The sequence below is a fragment of the Centropristis striata genome, chromosome 2 (assembly GCF_030273125.1).
Source record: "Centropristis striata isolate RG_2023a ecotype Rhode Island chromosome 2, C.striata_1.0, whole genome shotgun sequence".
NCBI classification, from domain to species: Eukaryota; Metazoa; Chordata; class Actinopteri; order Perciformes; family Serranidae; genus Centropristis; species Centropristis striata.
Genome location: NC_081518.1, coordinates 31,750,448 through 31,770,860, shown reverse-complemented (window position 1 = coordinate 31,770,860; position 20,413 = coordinate 31,750,448). Strand labels below are relative to the sequence as shown.

Here is a 20,413-nt window from a genome sequence, read left to right as displayed (position 1 = left end):
GTCTTTATCCATCCCTCATCAGTCGCATTCATTTAAGACTGTTTCTGCATCTGGACACACATAGGCAGAGGGACAAATCAGAATGAAATGAAAAGAAGAAGTAGACACAAATTGATAATAGAATAAAGCACATTGAAACTGAGTGAAAGGCAGATCGTACAAAGTAACGTTTTTCTTATCAGGGAGGTCATGGCAGGAAGATTACGTATATAAGAAAAGAACAAGTGGAAGAGGAAAAGAAAGATTTTTCTTCATATGTTAGTTGCTACATTAATCTGTGTTGGACTAACTGGCCTTGTTGGGGAGATAATGTGACGGCAGGGGTCAGTGCAGAGACAGCAAAAATCAATCTGAAGTAAAAGGGAAAAAAAACAGATTACTGTATTGATTCTCACTGAGCGCAGAGTTAAGATACTGAACCATGAACCAAAGAAGTTATTTATAACTCTGTTTTGACAAAGACTATTTTTCAAACCCACAAAACCTCATGTAGACACATTTATTTCTTACTTTTCTGTGAGCACAGGCACATTTGTTTCACCTTCTTCACTAGATCAAGGAACATAAAATCATCATAAAATGTTCTTTTCCAGTCTCTGCAATGTTTTGAACAGTAGTCCGAAGCTGTGTCAATTTCTAGCATCAATTAAATGAAATGAAATAAATATTTTTATCATTTAAACATAATGTTTAAAGTCTGTACTATCTGATGCAATTGAATGTTATCTTCAATAAGTGTGACTCACCATCTAGTGTTCCATTGTAAGGTATATGCCTTTATTGTAGTAAATATTGCAATATTCATTATATGTTGGAATTTTCATTTTCAAGTTAATGACTGTTTCTCCTGTTTAATATTAACATAATATTCTATATTGAACATTTAATTGTAAATACACACACACATATATATATATATATGTATATATATATATATATATATATATATATATATATATATATATGTATATATGTTATCATTTCTATAATTGGTTTTGAAAATGTACATTTTCTATAATTTATAACAATCTTAAATATCCATTGGCAAAGTTCTTTGTTTACGAAAGCCATCTGAGTATATTTGCATCGTCATCAATAGACAATGCATTAATAAATAAGATCTATTTCCATTCCAGCTCAAAATGTTTTTACATCTTCAGCAATATTAATTGTTCCCCTCTGAAATTGGTATCTGTAATGTCTCACAAAGCACAAAGTGAGATTCAACTCTTCTTTTTTTTTGGAGGGGGCAGGGAGACACACCTGGTGGAGATCTTCACTTTGGGTGTACTTTCCTAGTTCTTGCCAGTATATTTGAGGTAACCTACTACTTACAGACTAATATTAAGATTTTCTTACAATTTCAGCTCCAGATGCTGTCTCTCCTCCAGCTGCAGTTTCATCTCCCACAGCCATCTATATTACCTGGGAACCTCCAGCAAGGTAATTCACAATACACAGTCAGTGGAATTTTGCTTATGTGGAAGCTTGTTGTTAGTTGCTAAATAAGTAAGTACAGAAAGCTGATCCTCTGTCATAAGCCTTCACTAAAGGGCATGTTGTTATAAATGTTTCAACCTATTTGGAAAAATAATCAATCAAGTGAGTATATGTATTTAAGTAAATCAAACCTACCTTGACTAAAGATGCACTAATTTTACACAACAGATAGTTTAATATCAAAATAGTATAACTTATATATAATAAGATTACAATAATAATAACTTTTTTGTTCCAATTCAAGGCCTAATGGAGACATTACAAAGTACCTCCTCTATCACAACAACCAAATGGTCTACAGTGGCACAGACCGACAACACAACATCACTGGTAAAGAAGAGTGTGTGTGTGTGTGTGTGTGTGTCTGTGTGTCTGTGTGTCTGTCTGTCTGTCTGTCTGTCTGTGTGTGTGTGTGTGTGTGTGTGTGTGTGTGTGTGTGTGTGGAGAGATATGGGGCCTTAGTGTAAAGAGAAGAGGAAAAGTGAAGGAAAGCAAAATGGAGTGGGGGATTAGCATTTGAAAGAGGAAAGAGCATCTCAGTCTTTACCAAGGGAATAGCACTTTGAAAAAGAGCGCTAAACACACACACACACACACGTGAAAATGAAGCAGCAGAGAAACAAAGAACACTAAACATTGGCACACATGCATACACACAATTTGCTTTGAAAGCTTTCATTAAATAGACTTAAAGAAGGTATGAAACACATGTCACACTGCTGAGACTAGAGTGCTGCACCGGGATGTGAATAGATACACACACTGAGACACACGCGCACACTCAAGGCACACTCTGAATGGAACATATGCAGACATACAGGGGTACGTATGCAAGGATGTACACAGAGTCACAACACAAGAGAGTAATCCTATATGGCATTTTATATGAGCAGAATAGATTATCACTTTTGATTTCACACACATACATACACATGGTTAGCAAAACATCATACTGCCCAACTGTGTATGTGTGTGTTTTTGTAAGTTAATGAATGCATGAGAGCACATATCATCCATGCTGGGTTAATAATGCAGAGTGTCTGATGTTCATAGTGATTGGAGGGATTATGGACGTAGTAATTATACAGTATGTGCAAAAGTAGATTGTGTTATAGAGAGCGAGATTGCCACAGTGAGACAGATGGAGAACAGTTTTGAGGCAAAGATGGACACTGAAAGAGAAACAATGATTAAGAAAAACAGCTAAAAGGAGAGATGTGTGCACACTGATGAATGCTTTTGTAAAAACGGGGACTGACATTTGGTGGGTTTAATGAGAGTTGAATCTCCTCAAGTTAGAGAACTTAGGTTTAGGATGTAATTCAAGGTTTTTGAGTCATAGAGTTTAGGCATCATTTTGTTAATATTTATTTGTATGCCTCTTACTGTTTCTTGATGTGTTTCAGGTCTTGCCATCTACTCCACTCATGTATTGGTACTAAGTGCTTGCACTTCAGTGGGCTGCACCAACAGTTCACAAGTTACTATGCTGACCTCTCAGCTTCCTCCGGGGCCTCTCCATGCACCAACTCTTACCTTGCTTGACTCACGGACTATTCTGGTGGAGTAAGTGCACACACATGTATGACTCTGACTAAAACAGAATGTGTGCATGCTGTATACATTCAGGGTCCAACTTAAACCCAGCAAAAAGTGGTTCACAGCAATATTCTACAGGTCATTATAAGTTTCAGACTGACGCAACTGTCATTTTAACTCACAACACCCACGTTGTGTAAGTATCAAATGTACTTTTGTCTATCTCTGCATTCATGAGTGTGTTGGTCTTAAAATAAAGTGAGGTCAGGTGCATTGTTGGCACATTGCTGTCTTGAGGCAGCAGAAAGCATTTGCACAATTGACAAACAAAAACCTGGTCCAAAGTCAATGGTACAGTATTTTCCTGGTATTTAAAGTAATCAGATAGTAAGAAATGCCTGCATAGGGGGGTTAACAACACGTGTACACTTTGCTTTTTTACACAGGGACTTTCAGCAGTGGTCCTCCTCAATTACACAGGTTATCCATGTATTTACTCATATGCACTCAAATGCTGCAAAAAACTTCTCGCTTCTCCTATTTACCAGATCCGCAATTGTGCAGCATTGAAATCATGTTAAGCACCAAAACACACCTTAGAATAAATAATTAATAAATAATTTTACTCACAGATGAGTACAAAAATGTATGTTCACTGTTCCAGCATCACTAAAAAATACAGGGGAAGAACAAAATTAATTCAAGGAATAATATAGCTTTTCATTGTATTTCGTATGTTGTGTCTATGTAGCAGACAAAGAGACAGGCTGAGACTGAGCTAGTGATCTGCAGTTGTGTTTACCATGCAGAATACTCTTCTACTCTTGACCTTTCGCCTTTTGAGGGAGGGGACAGAGGGAGATAGATCTCTGCACTTTTTACATCATGCCAATGTGCAAATGTTCCTGGTTTTTGTGTGCGAGTGTAGAAGAGTCAATCTGTGTGAAAGCCATTAGTGTCCTGACTGTCACTTACAGTGGGACTCACTGCAGGAGGGCACAGAGCCACTCATACGTGCACTCACACACACACACACACACACACACACACACAGGAATATCCACATACTTAAACAATGAATAGAGGGTAAGTGAGAGGATGGTGAAGGAGTAATATGAAGGCAGAGAGGGTAATGGCTAGTGCGTGTGGTTGAGATGTGATGATCTCGGATAAACAGTACACATCTACACATACACACAAGCATATCTGCCTGTAGGAGCGGTTTAGGGACAAAGATGCATTTAATGGTTGGCCCTCTTTCATAAACTTTTTGTCCCCTAAATTTGTTTATTTGAAAAGATAAAAAATAGTTAATGCCTTTATTTTTCCTCTAAATTTAATGTGTTTTAAAGAGATGCAATCTGTGTTTGGAAGAAATGGGAACAGTTAGGAAAAATGTCTCTCACAACAATGCTGAAAGAGGCATCAACATGTAGAAGTAAACTGTAAAAACTTTAAGACTGAAAAACTAAATGTTCAAATGTTACATGAAAGAGGTCTGTTATACGATACAATGCAACCAAGCTTTTTTTTTTGTATCTGTAGTCTATGGAAGGTTGACAGGAAGAACAACAAATAACTAGATGTAATACATCATCCATGAGAGTAGTCCTGTCTGCTGAGCAGGGATATGTATCATAGCCTTAGCCATTAAAATGTGTTTCTTTTATATATTCACCAGGTGTGGGAAGGCTAAGTATTGCCTTGTTAGCACATTGGTAATAGGCAGAGGTTGAGAGATCATACTTGGTCAATACCTCTCTATTGTGTCTGTGAGAAAAGCTGAGAAAGAGAGAGAGAGAGAGAGAGAGAGAGAGAGAGAGAGAGAGAGAGAGAGAGAGAGAGAGAGAGCAAAAAAGATAAGTGGAAAAAAGAGAAATTGGACAACAGAGAGAGAGAGGAAGATAGATTGTGATTATTAATGGAAAAGAACGGAGGGAAATATAAGAAATGTTTAAAAGGAAAGTGAGATAGTGTTTTTTTTATATTCATGCGTGTACGTGTGTGTGTAGGAGAGTGTGAGGGTGAGAAACTGTGAGAAAGGTTGAGGTAGACTGCAGGATGCGTACAAAACAATATCAGCAGATTTATTCCCTGACCTCACCTGACACAAACACATTCATACACACACAGGCAGACACCACACAAACATACCCACACTGTGATACAAGTACACATTCACAAATAAATATTAAACCTAATGGGACACATGACATGTTAAATTCGAACCTATTGCATCTCAAGCTCATGGTTTTCAATTTAACATGCTGAGAAAGCTCCCGTCTGTTTCACACTACTTTCATAAAACAATTTTAAAACCAATGCTTTCCTAAAACCATTACCGCAATGAATTATGATACAGATTATTACAACTCCCCTTTGATTTAGTTTTTCAAAAGTGGACATACATCACACTGCCAATCGACAGCATATAAATCTTATAATAAATGTGATAGATTAGCCACAGTGGCTAATTGTGTGCTAACACACACTCATCAGTCATTCAAAAACTGGCTTCTAATGGGAGGAACCAAGAAAGGAATCCATCACTTTTTAAAATGGCCTCCCTCTGCTAACCTACCAGGAGGGCTGGGGTACTCTCAGGGGTTTTAAAAAAAATCAGTATGCTGCTTTATTTAGGAATTATTTACTTGTGTTATTCTCAAAATCTTAGGAACACTATCAAATACTTTGGATTATGTATGATGTGAAAAGTGCATCAAGGTCCATCCCTTGCAAAACGCACACTTTATGTATATCCAGTGTTTTACATAATGTATTTATTTCAATATATTATTAGTACAGCACTGCTTTTTACAAAGGTAGAATGACATGAAATACATAACCCTGCTCCTTAAGAAAAGTGGTTTTCTCATGACTGCACAACAGTGACATTCAATTATTTTATTGTAGCTTGAGTATCACTCCAATAGAGATGGGAATCAGCAGAGGCCCCACAATATTATTTTATCCCGATACTTGAGTCCCGATACTATATTATTGTCAATTTAAGCATTATGTGATATAGTGAGTATTGCGATACAATATATTACGATTAAACTGTTTGACTGCATTTTATGTCCACAAAATTAAATTCAGTCAATAATTGTTTTGTCAAATAAGAGAAAATACTCTTGTCTATTCATCTCACTTGAGTCTTTTTATTTCTCCACAATGAGTCTAACCCACAGACTAACCAACAAGGTATTCAGTCAAATTGAACTTAACTGATATCAACTTTAAGCATCGCTGCTCTGAATTTTTTTTAATGAAACATAAAAAAAGCCTAACATTGCAGCGTTATTTTGACAACTTCTCGATACGTTATCCTGACATACCGCAGTAGGGCACAGATCCACTCATACGTGCACTCACATCCTAAAGATGACTGTAAAAAACACACACACACACACACACACACACACACACAATATCTGCATACTTAAACCATGGATAGAGGGTAAGTGAGAGGATGGAGAAGGAGTGATATGAAGGTACCCAGGGTCTGAGAGGGTAATGGCGTGTGTGTGGTGCCTATATATTCCTTAGATCTTCTAGTTTCATATGATACCAGTGTCTCCAGTATATTTCTTAAAGTGAGCCGACTAAGGCCTCAGACAAAAGAAAAAAAACGGTGAAAATACAGACAGCCTGCCGGCCATTGAAGCACTAAATATCGATACTTGTCGGCAATGAATTGATATAATATTGCCACGCAATACTCTCCAACATCATCAACGGGTACAAATCACATCACATTTGAAAAGACCTGGATAAATGTTGATCTCCAAGACACATTCAGCAGCTCGTTAGATCCCGTATAAGAATACTTTTTTAAACAAAGTAGTATTAATCAATTCGACAACAGTGTAGAACTTAATATTGTTCTTTGCAGTTAGGTATGTACAGCTAAGGTCTTAGGTCCAGATTGCCCTCTGTTTCACATTTTGTAACGGATAGTCGACATGGTTCTATTTATAAATACTGTCTCTTGTTCTCTCCCTCTCCCTCTCTGTTGGGGATGACCTTCCTGTTCTAAATATAGAAAAGGAGACACCTCTATCTGACAAAGGAAACTGTGTAGAGAGTATACACACTTGTCTGTAGTGTCTAAGAAATCTTAGCTCTCTGCATTGTATTTCCATCTACTTGCTGAAGGAAAGACAATGATAGAAGCACATGTGTGCACAAACTCACACATAGGCAGACACAGAAACTATTTACTATCTAATTTAAACAATTTATATAGACACAAAATCTTGAATATTTTAACATACAGCTCTCCTTGTTTAAAGATAATTGATTGCTATTTTTGGAATATATACAATAGTACAAAAATAAATGTAAAAAAAAGTTTAAATGTCTATTATAATTGTTACGTGATTTCAGCCGCAATTAACAATATTGAACAAATATATCAACTAAAGTAGCGGCGTGGCTCTTTTATCTAGCAATAGAGTACTATGGTAGTAAGGCTGTAGTTAAACAGAAAAAAATATGCTGCAATTTTTTTTAACGATTTTTTTGGCCTAAAAATATGAAACATCTCTTGTTGTATTTTAATCTGTAAATGAACATGACAATGCAGCTGTATTACTAATAATGGAACAAAAAGTAAATGTTTCTCTCTGAAATGCAGTAAAGGTAAAATGAGATATTAAAGTAATGTGTTGGTCCATAAAATCTGGAAGTCGAGTCAAGTAAAGCACTGGTGTAAATGCATTTCCTTATTTCTGTCTCTGCTGATTCCTCTCTCCCTCTGCAGGTGGTCACGTCCCTCTCAGGTAAATGGCGCTTTGGAGTTCTATTCCATCTTCCTGTCACATGATGGTGACGCGCCTGTGCTGGCCTATAACAGCTCAGAACTTTTTGAAGACCACACACTCCGTAACCTAACCCCTGGAACAGCTTACACCATCACAGTCGCTGTGAGTCTTTTACTCTCTCATCTTTTTGATTTGCATTGTCACATTCATAAACACATTATTGTGTATGTGTGTGTGTATGTGTGTGTGTGTGTGTGTGTGTTTGCATCAGGCCTGCACAGGGGGGGGGTGTACCTTAAGCCCTCCCAGCCAGGCTCAGACTAAGGAGAGCACCCCAGAGAATGTCCCTGCACCACTGATCGCGCCTCTGTCCCCACATGCACTCAACGTCAGCTGGACACCTCCTGATACTCCAAATGGTGAGAGGACACACACTTAATCTGGCACATACAGATATATAACCAAAATATTCAAATATACATTTATTAGCAGTGACATTTAGAATAATTTTCAACTAAATAAATGCAAGGTTTCAATCTTCCATATGCCCATGTTTTAAAAAAAAAAATGTTTAATTAAATTTTCTGAGGTTCAAGAAAGTGATCTTAAACAAGTGACAGATAAAACATGTAGAAGATAAGAAATGTTGACAAGAATCATAATGAGCATAACTGTGGATGCGGGTGCACAGTGTCAATATTTACGATCACCCAGACTATCACACATTTAAAGACCTTTACCATTGTACAGGTTTCCCGTATGTTTGGCTATGATCAGGTAAACGTTTCCCTTTGTGTGAGAGGAATCAGATGATTGTCCAAGAGATGGAGATAAAACAGTTGGAAAAAAAGGAAAACAGAAAGATAAAACGAAAGGAGAGGGCATTAAGGACTAAGAGAGACCAGGGAAAGAGACAAAGACGTGGGAGAGAACATACAGTTTGAGACAGAGACTAACGGAGACCGGGAGTGAGAGGGCACTGCTTCACCAAGCTCCTTTAAGTGGATGAAAAGTGCTCCCTTTTGACTGAATAGAGAACTGCAGGCTGAGAGCACATAGACTCACAGTGACTGCTGTTCTCTGTCAGTGTGCTCTGTTCTTCTTACCTTCATCTAATTTACTGACAGCCAATTAAAATCTATTGCACAGAGCTGGACAATATGTATTTGATGTATATTGGATGTGAATATGAAATCTGCTGTTGCAACCATTAAGATAAAAACAAAAAAGTTACTTGCACATAACTATTTTCTGTGAGCAGATGTTTTAGAGTAAAGAGCCTTAAAGTTGTCGACTGAAGAGTTTCCTGCACAATGCAGTTTTGGAATTAGATTGCATAAATTAAAATTTTCTCAAAGTTTAACTTCATTATAGTAATGTGTTTTAGTGAGAAAGCACTCACGCATCATCATCTGGTAAACTTCCATCTGAAAAACAGGTATTACATCAACATTTGGAAAACCTCAAAATATTGCAAATACAGTGGTCTAAGGTGGGGCCTGACTGATATGACAATTTTTGAGGACAATACTAATTTTATAGGGGAAAAAAGCTTACCTTTGTGGCAGTCAAGAACACTGATTTTTTTTATAAGCTGGACTGAAACAGACATTTTTAAGTTGATTTTACACTGATATTACTAGAAAAGGGTACTCAGATGGCTGTTTTCTAACACACATAACTTTCTTAAAGAGTATATGACAATCTTATGTATTACATTGCTGACTACACCATCTTTAGGGAAGTAGTCTCACATCTTACTTTCAGTTTGCTCTTAGGTGATAGGAGGAAGAACATGTTATTTGTCCAGCACTCTGTTCAACAAACTACGTGATGATGACACAATTTCTAAATAACCTCAAGCATCATTTTCTCACAACATATATGCCAAAACTAAAATTACAGATAAATCTATGATCTATGATGTTCCAGTCTAAAGTGGTAAAAAGTGATTGCTTGCTTTGGACCACATCATGCACCACATCATTTTAAAATCCAAACCTTTTTTTTTTCTTTCTTTTTTTTTACATATATTTTAATATATATCAATAACCCATTCAGCTTTTAATAATCTAAATTGTGATTTTTTTTTTGCCTTCACTGTAAACATTAAACAAGATTCATATAAATGTACAAACCAAAAACTACAGCTCAATATGTACGAAATCTAAGCACACAATTCCTGTCATCAGTCCTTCAGTAATAAAGGCACAAAATGGCCAAAAAGACACAACACATTTAAAAAATATATATATTGTCAGTATAAGAATCATTACACAGCACTGACACCAAGCAATCAGGTGTCCTTATGTCTTAATAAAACTCTTAAAGGTTTGCAGTGCAATTAATCTTCAAATAATTTAAATGCAGCATTTTCAAGTTACTTGATCAACCACATGGTAAAGGGAAAATTGTGTTTTTTTTACTAATAAAAAACAACATAAATGACTATATGAACAAATGCAAGTCTTTTTAATCCAAATTAATTGAGTGATGAAAACCATGAGGATTTCCCACCCCATTTCACAGTCCCTAACATACAACGCACCACCACATATTATCAAATGTTACTGCCATGCTCGTTAAAGTATGTGTAATTCTATAATGCGTGTGTGTGTGTAATGTGAATCATGTGTGTTTTACGCTTAATGCCACATGAGTGCATTTCGCACCATAAACCATGAGATGTGTGTGCATATTAGCCTGGATAAATTACTTAAAGCTTTTCTCATCTGATGACAGAAATTTATAACAAGGAGACACTTAATCATGATTACCCGATTATCTCATGCTTAAAAACCTTTAATTTTTGCTTAAAGAAGGGCTCAGTGCCTCTTTTTTTCTTATTCACTCTTTTTTTCATAAATGGACGGCAACAATGACGATGATGATGGTGATGGGCTCCAGAGGAGCGAGATTCTGTGTCTCTCTCTCCCCCCTTCTCCCCAATTCCGCAGGGATTTGTGGGGGATAATCCTCTCGGGGATTAGGTCGGGGCAACACGCAGACAAAGAGGGGAAATAAGCCTGTTATGCATTCGCTGCTTCATTTCCCAACCTGTCTTTATTACAACCTATACTGATATGGGCTTATTCACACACACAAGCACACAGAGACGTCTGAACACATATACACACATACACTCTCACACGCATGTGATTGGCCACATTAAGAGCTTCCCAGATGTAGTTGGCGTCCATGGGGTTTTTGTGTCTTCATTTCCCTGATAGGTGTGTATATCTGTATTGAGCAATAATAAAACCCACACATGATTAAAGCAGAATAGACTCTTAGTTCTTAGCACTGATCTTTTGAGCCCCCTGTATGCATTTTTATTAAGGCAAAGCACATTTGGCACCGTACTGTTTCATTTTTCTTTTTATTAGGTGGATGTAATGTAATGTAATTATTGTGCCTGCGTATGTATGTGTGTATGGACATGTGTTGGAGCCCATCTTGTGTATCTTTGTGGGCCTGTGGGGAGTGTCAACGTGTGTAAGTCTGTGGATGAGTGCTAACCTATTTGCACCCACAATTTTGTGTGTGTGTGTTCGCACCAGTTCTTTAGAGGGTCTTTATCCTCGCAGTGCCAATGGTTGCATTTGTCATTTCAGTGCTGTTTTCATCACTGGATCACACTAGGACACATTGACTGGCAGGTCTGGAGCCCCTAAGTCACTTTTCATTTGCATTGTAATCCAATGACCCAGATTGCAACCCAACATAGCAAAGCTTACTTCATGATTGAAATGTCTCATAGTTTGGACACAGTGGTACAATGTTTAAGTTACCAATGGCAACAACACAGGAGTGGCAAAATAGAAATAAAAAAATATATGGACATCTTGGAAAACAAATTCTGAAACTTTTCTCAAGGAAAATGTGAAACACACTTTCCAAACATTGACCAGCAAATATTGATTTTATGGGGGCAATGGCCATTGTTTTTTAGAGTTCCAGTGTAGCCATCGTATATTTGGAAAACAGATACAAGGGCCAAGACTCTGTTTTTGGTGTGCTGGTCATTGTTTGCAATCTGATAAGCAACTTCATCAATACTTTTTGTAAATGTGTATGGTGTTAGGATGCATTCTTCATACTTCTGCACAGCATGTATTCATAAGATCAGCGTAAAACTTGATACTTAGGAATGTGAATTTCAGGAACGACTCTTGTGTCTCCACTGACCACTTGACTAAGATGTTTCAGCTATGACAGGCTGACCATATAAGCTGACCACCCATGACCACATATATAACGTTTGTTGACAACTTTAACATGTAAGCAAAATGTTAGGCAACCTTCAATGTAGCAGAATAACTAGCACCATGCCATGATGAGTATATAAGAAGTTTCAGTCTCTGTAACCTTTTCACTCAATCTGAAGCATTCAAACTCATGTCAAAAATGTTTAGACATTTTCTTTGGTAATTTACAAATGTTTTGTTTTATAGTTGGGCAGTTAGGGTTATGATATGTTATTGAGTTGGTTCAGGGTGGGGAATGAATGTAACACATGTTTACAATGTGAATTATATGCTACACAAAGATACACATGTACAGTAAACCTGAAAACGATGAACATTAAAACTTCAGGAAAGCTCCAGTTTTTAGTTCATGTTGCATATTTTTTTCTTTTTCTTCTGTACATCACATATTTCATAATCTTGTGCTTTTTTGACAGGCATTATAACCAGTTATGGTCTCTGGCTGGATGGACTTCTCATTTTGAACTCCAGTTCCTCCCAGAGGATCTTCGTGGTGGAGGGACTCTCTCCATGGAGCCGACACATACTCAGGCTACAGGCCTGTACGGCACAGGGCTGTGGCAAGGGACCAATGGTCAGTGAAGCTCTTACTAGTAAACACACTAATTAATTGATAGATTTTTATGATAAACTGAGATCTTTGAAGACAGGAAGTCATTGCTGTGGTATTTCTGCATAGTGACCACTGAGTAATCAAGCAGTGTTGGTAATAATAAAAAACAACTTTGCCCTTGAAATTTCTGGAAAAAAAAGGTTTTGTGAGCTCATTTCTCAATGTCTTACTGCAGAGTATTTTCCCACATGAACTGTTGTTCTGAAAGCACACATAAAAAAATCACTTCTGTAATATCCTTAACACTTTTTAGAGCATTTACATCAACAAAACTAAAAAGTCCTTAAAGTTATATATTGGATTAGCAAAATTTATATTTTTATGATGCAGAATGCCGCTGTGACTAACCAACACACAAAAAGATGGACACAGATATAGGAGTGCCTATTTACAAAGTGTATGTGTGTTGGGCATGTATCCGTGTGTGTGTGTGTGTGTGTGTTTGTGTGTGTGTGTGTGTGTGTGTGTGTGTGTGTGTGTGTGTGTGTGTGTGTGTGTGTGTGTGTGTGTGTGTGTGTGTGTGTGTGTGTGTGTCACTGAGCGTCATAAAGGTGATCGATTCTCTTGGCTCAATAACGAGGTTGGCGTGGCGACAGTGACATTTGGTAGCAAATGCCACTCCACACTCAACGATGACTCTGACGACAGGCCATATTTTGGGGCATTTTTCCAATACGAACGCCATATTTAGTCAAACACCAGGAGAACAGCTGACACAGCAGAACAGGAGGACAGAAAGGTGGGAAGGGGAGGGGTAAGAACAGGATGAGGAGGAGATGACAGGATGGATGGGAAAATCAGAAGAAAGGAGTCAGGGAAGGAGGTAGTTTAGGGATAAATATGGAAGTAAATCTGTGTCATCGGAGTTTGAGCGTAGATTTTCAGTTTGAGAGCATAATTTGTCTTTCTTGTGCTCAGATTTGTTCTCCTCATGCTCACATTTTGCGCTCGCACTCAGATTTCTGCTGCTTTCTTTCAAAATGTGTGCGTGCACTTAAAAATCACATGCTTGTGCTCACATTTCTTCTTCTTGGACACAAACATTTCGCTCGCACTCAAATATGTCCTGTGCTCGCTCAAATCTAAAGTCTACGCGCTCAGATCTCAACTCTGCGCTCTCAAAACTTTTGTGCTCGCACCCAGAACACGCACGTCCTCTCAGGTTGAGGTGTCTGCTCAGACTGAACGTGGTCCCGCCCTGCGCTTAAACTAGTGTGTTTCACCAGCCAATAGGGAGACAGCTAGATTGTGGCCCGTCTTAGGTGCGTTCCCTAGCCTTTTTGAGCGCTCCGTCGGGGCGGGTATATGGTCTGTTTGTAAAACTGCTTCTCTCTTAAAATACACCAATTTACCATATTAGCCAGCTATTTGAATCGTCACCTATTTAAGACGCAGCATATTTATGTAGAATTAATCTTAAGTAGTCCTAAAAAGAGTTATCGTAGTTTAGATTATATATATATATTTTTTTTTTATCATTATTATTTATATATATATATATATATATATATATATATATATGTTTTTTTATTTTTCACATATACAGTGGTGTCATGATAGTCCAGTGGTAAAGGACACTACCGTCTGTTGCATTTTAAACCATGGACGCCGGTTCGCATCCCGTCCGCTGCACTCTTGCTGCATGTCTTATTATGATTTAAAATTTTAATTGATAAATTAATGTAACAGTAATACAATCCGTGTAACCAGCGGCTTCCCTTATTGAAACGTTTAACAAGAGATGATGGTCTAAATAGACTTGGCTACTTGATTAAAAAGGTATAATGAAAAATACGCTATGATGATGATAATGATTTGAGGATAACATTGGTGCGTGTAATGCAGTGTATCACCGTCCTATTTACGCGGTCAAAGCCAGGGAGCGCGTAATTAGGCTAATGTTGGTAATACTTTCACTTTCACAAGAAGAAGACTTTGAGCAGGATTCGGAGCGCGGCAGCGAATGAATGGGAGACAGATGGATGGCCAAAGACCTCAAGTAAGTTCATTGCTAAATGTTGCTACAACTCAAAACACTCGTACTTATCAACATATATAGCGGGCCTTTGTCGGCACTAGGGACAGCAACTCATTATGAATGAAGTGACGTCAGCGGGGATTCCCTTCAGCTCACGCATCATTATGTGTGCCTACTGCCGCTGGTTAGATCATACGTTGCCAATTATTGTACTTTCGTTGTACATGTTACAATGAAGGCCCGCTATATATGTTGATAAGTACGAGTGTCAAAATGATTACTGTACTGTTATTGAAACTACTGTATATGATCGATTTGTTTTGAGTTGTAGCAACATTTAGCAATGAACTTACTTGAGGTCTTTGGCCATCCATCTTCTTCTTGTGAAAGTATTACCAACATTAGCCTAATTATGCGCCCCCTGGCTTTGACCGCGTAAATAGGACGGTGATACACTGCATTACATGCACCAATGTTATCCTCAAATCATTATCATCATCATCATCATAGCGTATTTTTCATTATACCTTTTTAATCAAGTAGCCAAGTCTATTTACCCATCATCTCTTGTTAAACGTTTCAATAAGAGAAGCAGCTGGTTACACGGATTGTGTTACTGTTACATTAATTTATTAAATTAAAATTTATTAAATTAAAATTAAAATTTTAAATCATAATAAGACATGCAGCAAGAGTGCAGCGGACGGGATGCGAACCGGCGTCCCATGGTTTAAAACGTAACAGATGTTAGTGTCCTTTACCACTGGACTATCGTGACACCACTGTACATATAAAAAATAAAAAAACATATATATATATATATATATATATATATATATATATATATATATATATATATAAATAATAATAATGATAAAAATATATATATATATATATATAATCTAAACTATGATAACTCTTTTTAGGACTACTAAAGATTAATTCTACATAAATATGCTGCGTTTTAAATAGGTGACGATTCAAATAGCTGGCTAATATGGTAAATTGGTGTATTTTAAGAGAGAAGCAGTTTTACAAACAGACCATATACCCGCCCCGACGGAGTGCTCAAAAAGGCTAGGGAACGCACCTAAGACGGGCCACAATCTAGCTGTCTCCCTTTTGGCTGGTGAAACACACTAGTTTAAGCGCAGGGCGGGACCATGTTCAGTCTGAGCAGACACCTCAACCTGAGAGGACGTGCGTGTTCTGGGTGCAAGCACAAAAGTTTTGAGAGCGCAGAGTTGAGATCTGAGCGTGTAGACTTTAGATTTGAGCGAGCACAGGACATATTTGAGTGCGAGCAAAATGTTTGTGTCCAAGAAGAAGAAATGTGAGCACAAGCATGTGATTTTTTAAGTGCACGCACACATTTTGAAAGAAAGCAGCAGAAATCTGAGTGCGAGCGCAAAATGTGAGCATGAGGAGAACAAATCTGAGCACGAGAAAGACAAATTATGCTCTCAAACTGAAAATCTACGCTCACTCCGATGACACAGATTTACTTCCATAGATAAAGGAGTGATGATAAGGGTAGAGTTAATGGTCAGACAGACAGAAAAAGAGTGCGTAGAGATGGTGGAAACAGAGAAGGAGTGGATTGAGAGAAAAGAGGGGAATGTGGCAGGAGAAAGAAAAAGGATGAATAAAAAAAGGATAGAACGCAGAAAGCAAGCGTAATGTGGGACAGAAGTGAAGAGTGTTTTCATTTTAAACTGGTTGAAGTATCATATTTTAACACCCATATTAATCCGCTCAGTGAAATATATCACCATGATTATGAGCATTATCAAATGAGGGCAGAGTTCATTATATGATTTCTATATTTCACAATTTCATCCATAACAGTTGGATGGAGATGTGTGAATATTATTAGAGTAAAAAGGGTACATAAGTGTAAGTGTGTGTTTTTTCTTTTTTCTTTAAATCAGGTGGAGATGCGCACTTTAGAGATGGCCCCAGAAGGCCCGATACTGCTGGAACTGACCAATCAGAGCTCTCGATCACTCCGAGCCCGCTGGACAGCTCCACCTAGACCGAATGGGAACCTCAGCTACACACTGTACTACAAAAGTAAAGGTACACATACAGCTGTGCTCTCTCTCTCTCTCTGTCTTTCTGACACACACACTTAATACAGACACCACATGAGCAGTGAACCCAAACATACACACACAGCAGCATGGATACATTAAAAATATACATGGGTTATACACGAATTCCACTTTACCACACAACAGATATTATAAGACTGCATTTTTCACACATTCGGCAGACACAAATTTAAACTAGGACTGCAAGCAGTACTGAACGGGCCCTCGCAGAGTGGAGCCGTCGGAGGAGGGCACGTCGGGGTAGGGCACGTCGGGGGAGGCCACATCTGGTGCGGCAATGTGGGCTCAGTCCCTATGCGTCCCAAATGGCGTTTCTCCTACCACTGTGCTCGGGGTAGGTGTAAAACATGTTACTTGCTGTTGCCAGCAGGGGGCGCTATGACTGTGTGTCAATTTTGACATGTGGGTGTGTTCAGGGCTGGACCCTAATCACGTGTGTGAAATTTGGGACAGATTGGACAAGGTATGGTCAAGTTATCCAGTCTGGTGTTAGATGGCGAGACGCCATATTTTGCCGCCATGCCACGCCCACATAGTGTGACATTCGGTAAAGCTTTCAATAACTTTTAATCCCAAAGGCCTTGTGATGGTACTGACCAAATTTGAAGTCCATGGGGTGAAATCTGTCGGGGGAGTTTGTTAAAGTATGCAGCGTGGAAATGGGAAAAAATGATGAATTGTGCGATATTCAAAAGAAGATGGCGGACTTCCTGTTTGATTTGAGGTATGGGTCCAAGAGGCTTTTTGGTGCGTCTCCACATGATTCATGTGTGTACCAAATTTCGTGTCTCTACGTGAAGCCTACTGCTCGGGCTAAGTATAAAACATGTGACTTCCTGTAGCCAGCGGGGGGCGCTATGACTGTGTGTCAATATTGACATGTGGGTGTGTTCAGAGGAGGACCCTCATCACGTGTAAGAATTTTGGGCCAGATGAGACAATGTATGGTGAAGTTATAGAGTCCCGTGTTTCATGGCGAGACGCCATATTTTGGCGGCATGCCACGCCCACATAGTGTGACCGCCGGTAAAGCTTTCAATAACTTTTGATCCCAAAGGCCTTGTGATGGTACTGACCAAGTTTGAAGTCCATGGGATGAAATCTGTAGGAGGAGTTCGTTAAAGTATGCGACCTGGAAATGGGCAAAAACGATGACAAGTGCGATATTCAAACCAAGATGGCGGACTTCCTGTTGGGTTTGAGGTATGGGTCCAGAGGCTTTTTGGTGCGTCTCCACATGATGAATGTGTGTACCAAATTTCGTGTCTCTACGTGAAACCTACTGCTGGGGCTAGGCGTTAAAGTTGTTACTTCCGGTTGCCAGCTGGGGGCGCTATGACTGTGTGTCAATATTGACATGTTGGTGTGTTCAGAGGTGGACCCTTATCACGTGTAAGAATTTTGGGCCAGATGAGACAATGTATGGTAAAGTTATACAGTCTCGTGTTTCATGACGAGACGCCATATTTTGCCGCCATGCCACGCCCACATAGTGTGACCGTCTGTAAAGCTTTCAATAACTTTTGATCCCAAAGGCCTTGTAATGGTACTGACCAAGTTTGAAGTCAATGGTACGAAATCTGTTGGAGGAGTTATGTAAAATACGCAACGTGGTCATTTTGTAAAAGGGGGCGTGGATAAAGCATAAGGGGCGGGGCTTTATGAAATATTGTTATGTAGAAGTGTTAAGGGCTGGACTGTGATGAAGCATGAGAAATTTGTAGCAGATGGGACAAAGAATGGGAAAGTTATAACGATCTCGTGTTTTATGGCGAGACGCCATATTTTGCCGCCATGCCACGCCCACATAGTGTGACCGTCGATTAAGCTTTCAATAACTTTTGATCCCAAAGGCCTTGTGATGGTACTGACCAAGTTTGAAGTCAATTGGATAAAATCTGTAGGAGGAGTTCATTAAAGTATGCGACCTGGAAATGGCGAAAAACGATGACAAGTGCAATATTCAATCCAAGATGGCCGACTTCCTGTACGTTTTCGGGTATGGGTTCTTGAGGCTTTTTGGTGCGTCTTCCCATGATACACATATGTACCAACTTTCGTGTGTCTACGTGAAAAAAACCTATATTGTGAGGATGTTTTGAATATTTTGAGGGGGCGCTAGTGAGTCATTTTGCAAGGTCCATTCCCGCGAATACCAGAATACGTAAATTTCAAATCTGATTTATGTATATTCCAAATATGGGGAGTTTTTGAATATGATAAAGGCCTCAAATAAGCGATTTACTCCCCCTAAAAATAATAATAACTAGGACTGCGCGCAGTACTGAACGGGACCTCGCAGAGTGGAGCCGTCGGGGGAGGCGCCATCAGGGGAGGGCACATCAGACGCGGCGCTGTTGGCTCAGTCCCTATGCATACCGAATTGCGTGTCTCCTACCACTGTGCTTGTGGTAGGTGTAAGACATGTTACTTCCTGTAGCCAGCAGGGGGCGCTATGACTGTGTGTCACGATTGACACGTGGGTGCGTCCTGGGCTGGACCCTAATCACGTGTGTGAAATTTGGGACAGATTGGACAATTTATGGGCAAGTTATACAGTCTTGTGTGTTATGGCGAGACGCCATATTTTGCCGCCATGCCACGCCCACATAGTGTGACCGTCGGTAAAGATTTATACAACGTTTGATCCCTAAGGCCTTGTGATGCTACTGACCAAGTTTGAAGTCCATGGGGTGAAATCTGTCTGAGGAGTTATGTAAAGTATGCAACGTGGTCATTTTATGAAAGGGGGCGTGGATAAAGCATAAGGGGCGGGGCTTTATGAAATATTGTTATGTCGAAGTGTTAAGGGCTGGGCTCTGATGAAGCATGAGAAGTTTGGACCAGATGGGACAAAGAATGGAGAAGTTATAACAATCTCGTGTTTTATGGCGAGACGCCATATTTTGCCGCCATGCCACGCCCACATAGTGTGACCGACGGTAAAGATTTATACAACTTTTGATCCCAAAGGCCTTGTGATGGTACTGACCAAGTTTGAAGTCAATTGGATAAAATCTGTAGGAGGAGTTCGTTAAAGTATGCGACCTGGAAATGGCCGAAAACGATGACAAGTGCGATATTCAATCCAAGATGGCCGTCTTCCTGTACGTTTTCGAGTATGGGTTCTTGAGGCTTTTTGGTGCGTCTTCCCATGATACACGTATGTACCAAATTTTGTGTGTCTACGTGAAAAAAACCTATATTGTGAGGATGTTTTGAAAATTTCAAGGGGGCGCTAGTGAGTCATTTTGCAAGGTCCATTCCCGCGAATACCAGAATACGTAAATTTCAAATCTGATTTATGTATATTCCAAATTTGTTGACTTTTTGAATATGATAAAGCCCCCAAAAAGGCAATTCATTTGGGAGAAGAATAATAATAATAATAATAATAATAATAATAAAAAACGGACCAATTACAATAGGGTCCTTGCACCGTTAGTGCTCGGTCCCTAATAATAAACGGACCAATTTCAATAGGGTCCTCGCACCGTTAGTGCTCGGTCCCTAATTAAAGATAGCCTCAGATGACCACAAAACCCTGCATTTTCTGTGTGGCTTCACCACAGATCCAACTATTCATCAAATACCTTCCTGATAATGTTTAGGGCTTTTCTAAGACACCTTATTAT

At 38.9% G+C, this 20,413-nt stretch overlaps 1 protein-coding gene across 1 annotated transcript in view; it reads left to right on the top strand.

Annotated features, from left to right (window-relative positions):
• The window catches only part of ush2a (Usher syndrome 2A (autosomal recessive, mild)), a 271,031-nt gene that overhangs the window by 105,912 nt on the left and 144,706 nt on the right, over positions 1-20,413 (top strand). Inside the window, exons 40-46 of the mRNA XM_059348990.1 lie at positions 1,368-1,443; positions 1,745-1,830; positions 2,907-3,066; positions 7,805-7,967; positions 8,077-8,224; positions 12,490-12,647; positions 16,596-16,743. Coding sequence (XP_059204973.1) covers positions 1,368-1,443; positions 1,745-1,830; positions 2,907-3,066; positions 7,805-7,967; positions 8,077-8,224; positions 12,490-12,647; positions 16,596-16,743 — 939 coding nt within the window. The remainder of the gene's footprint in view (positions 1-1,367; positions 1,444-1,744; positions 1,831-2,906; positions 3,067-7,804; positions 7,968-8,076; positions 8,225-12,489; positions 12,648-16,595; positions 16,744-20,413) is intronic.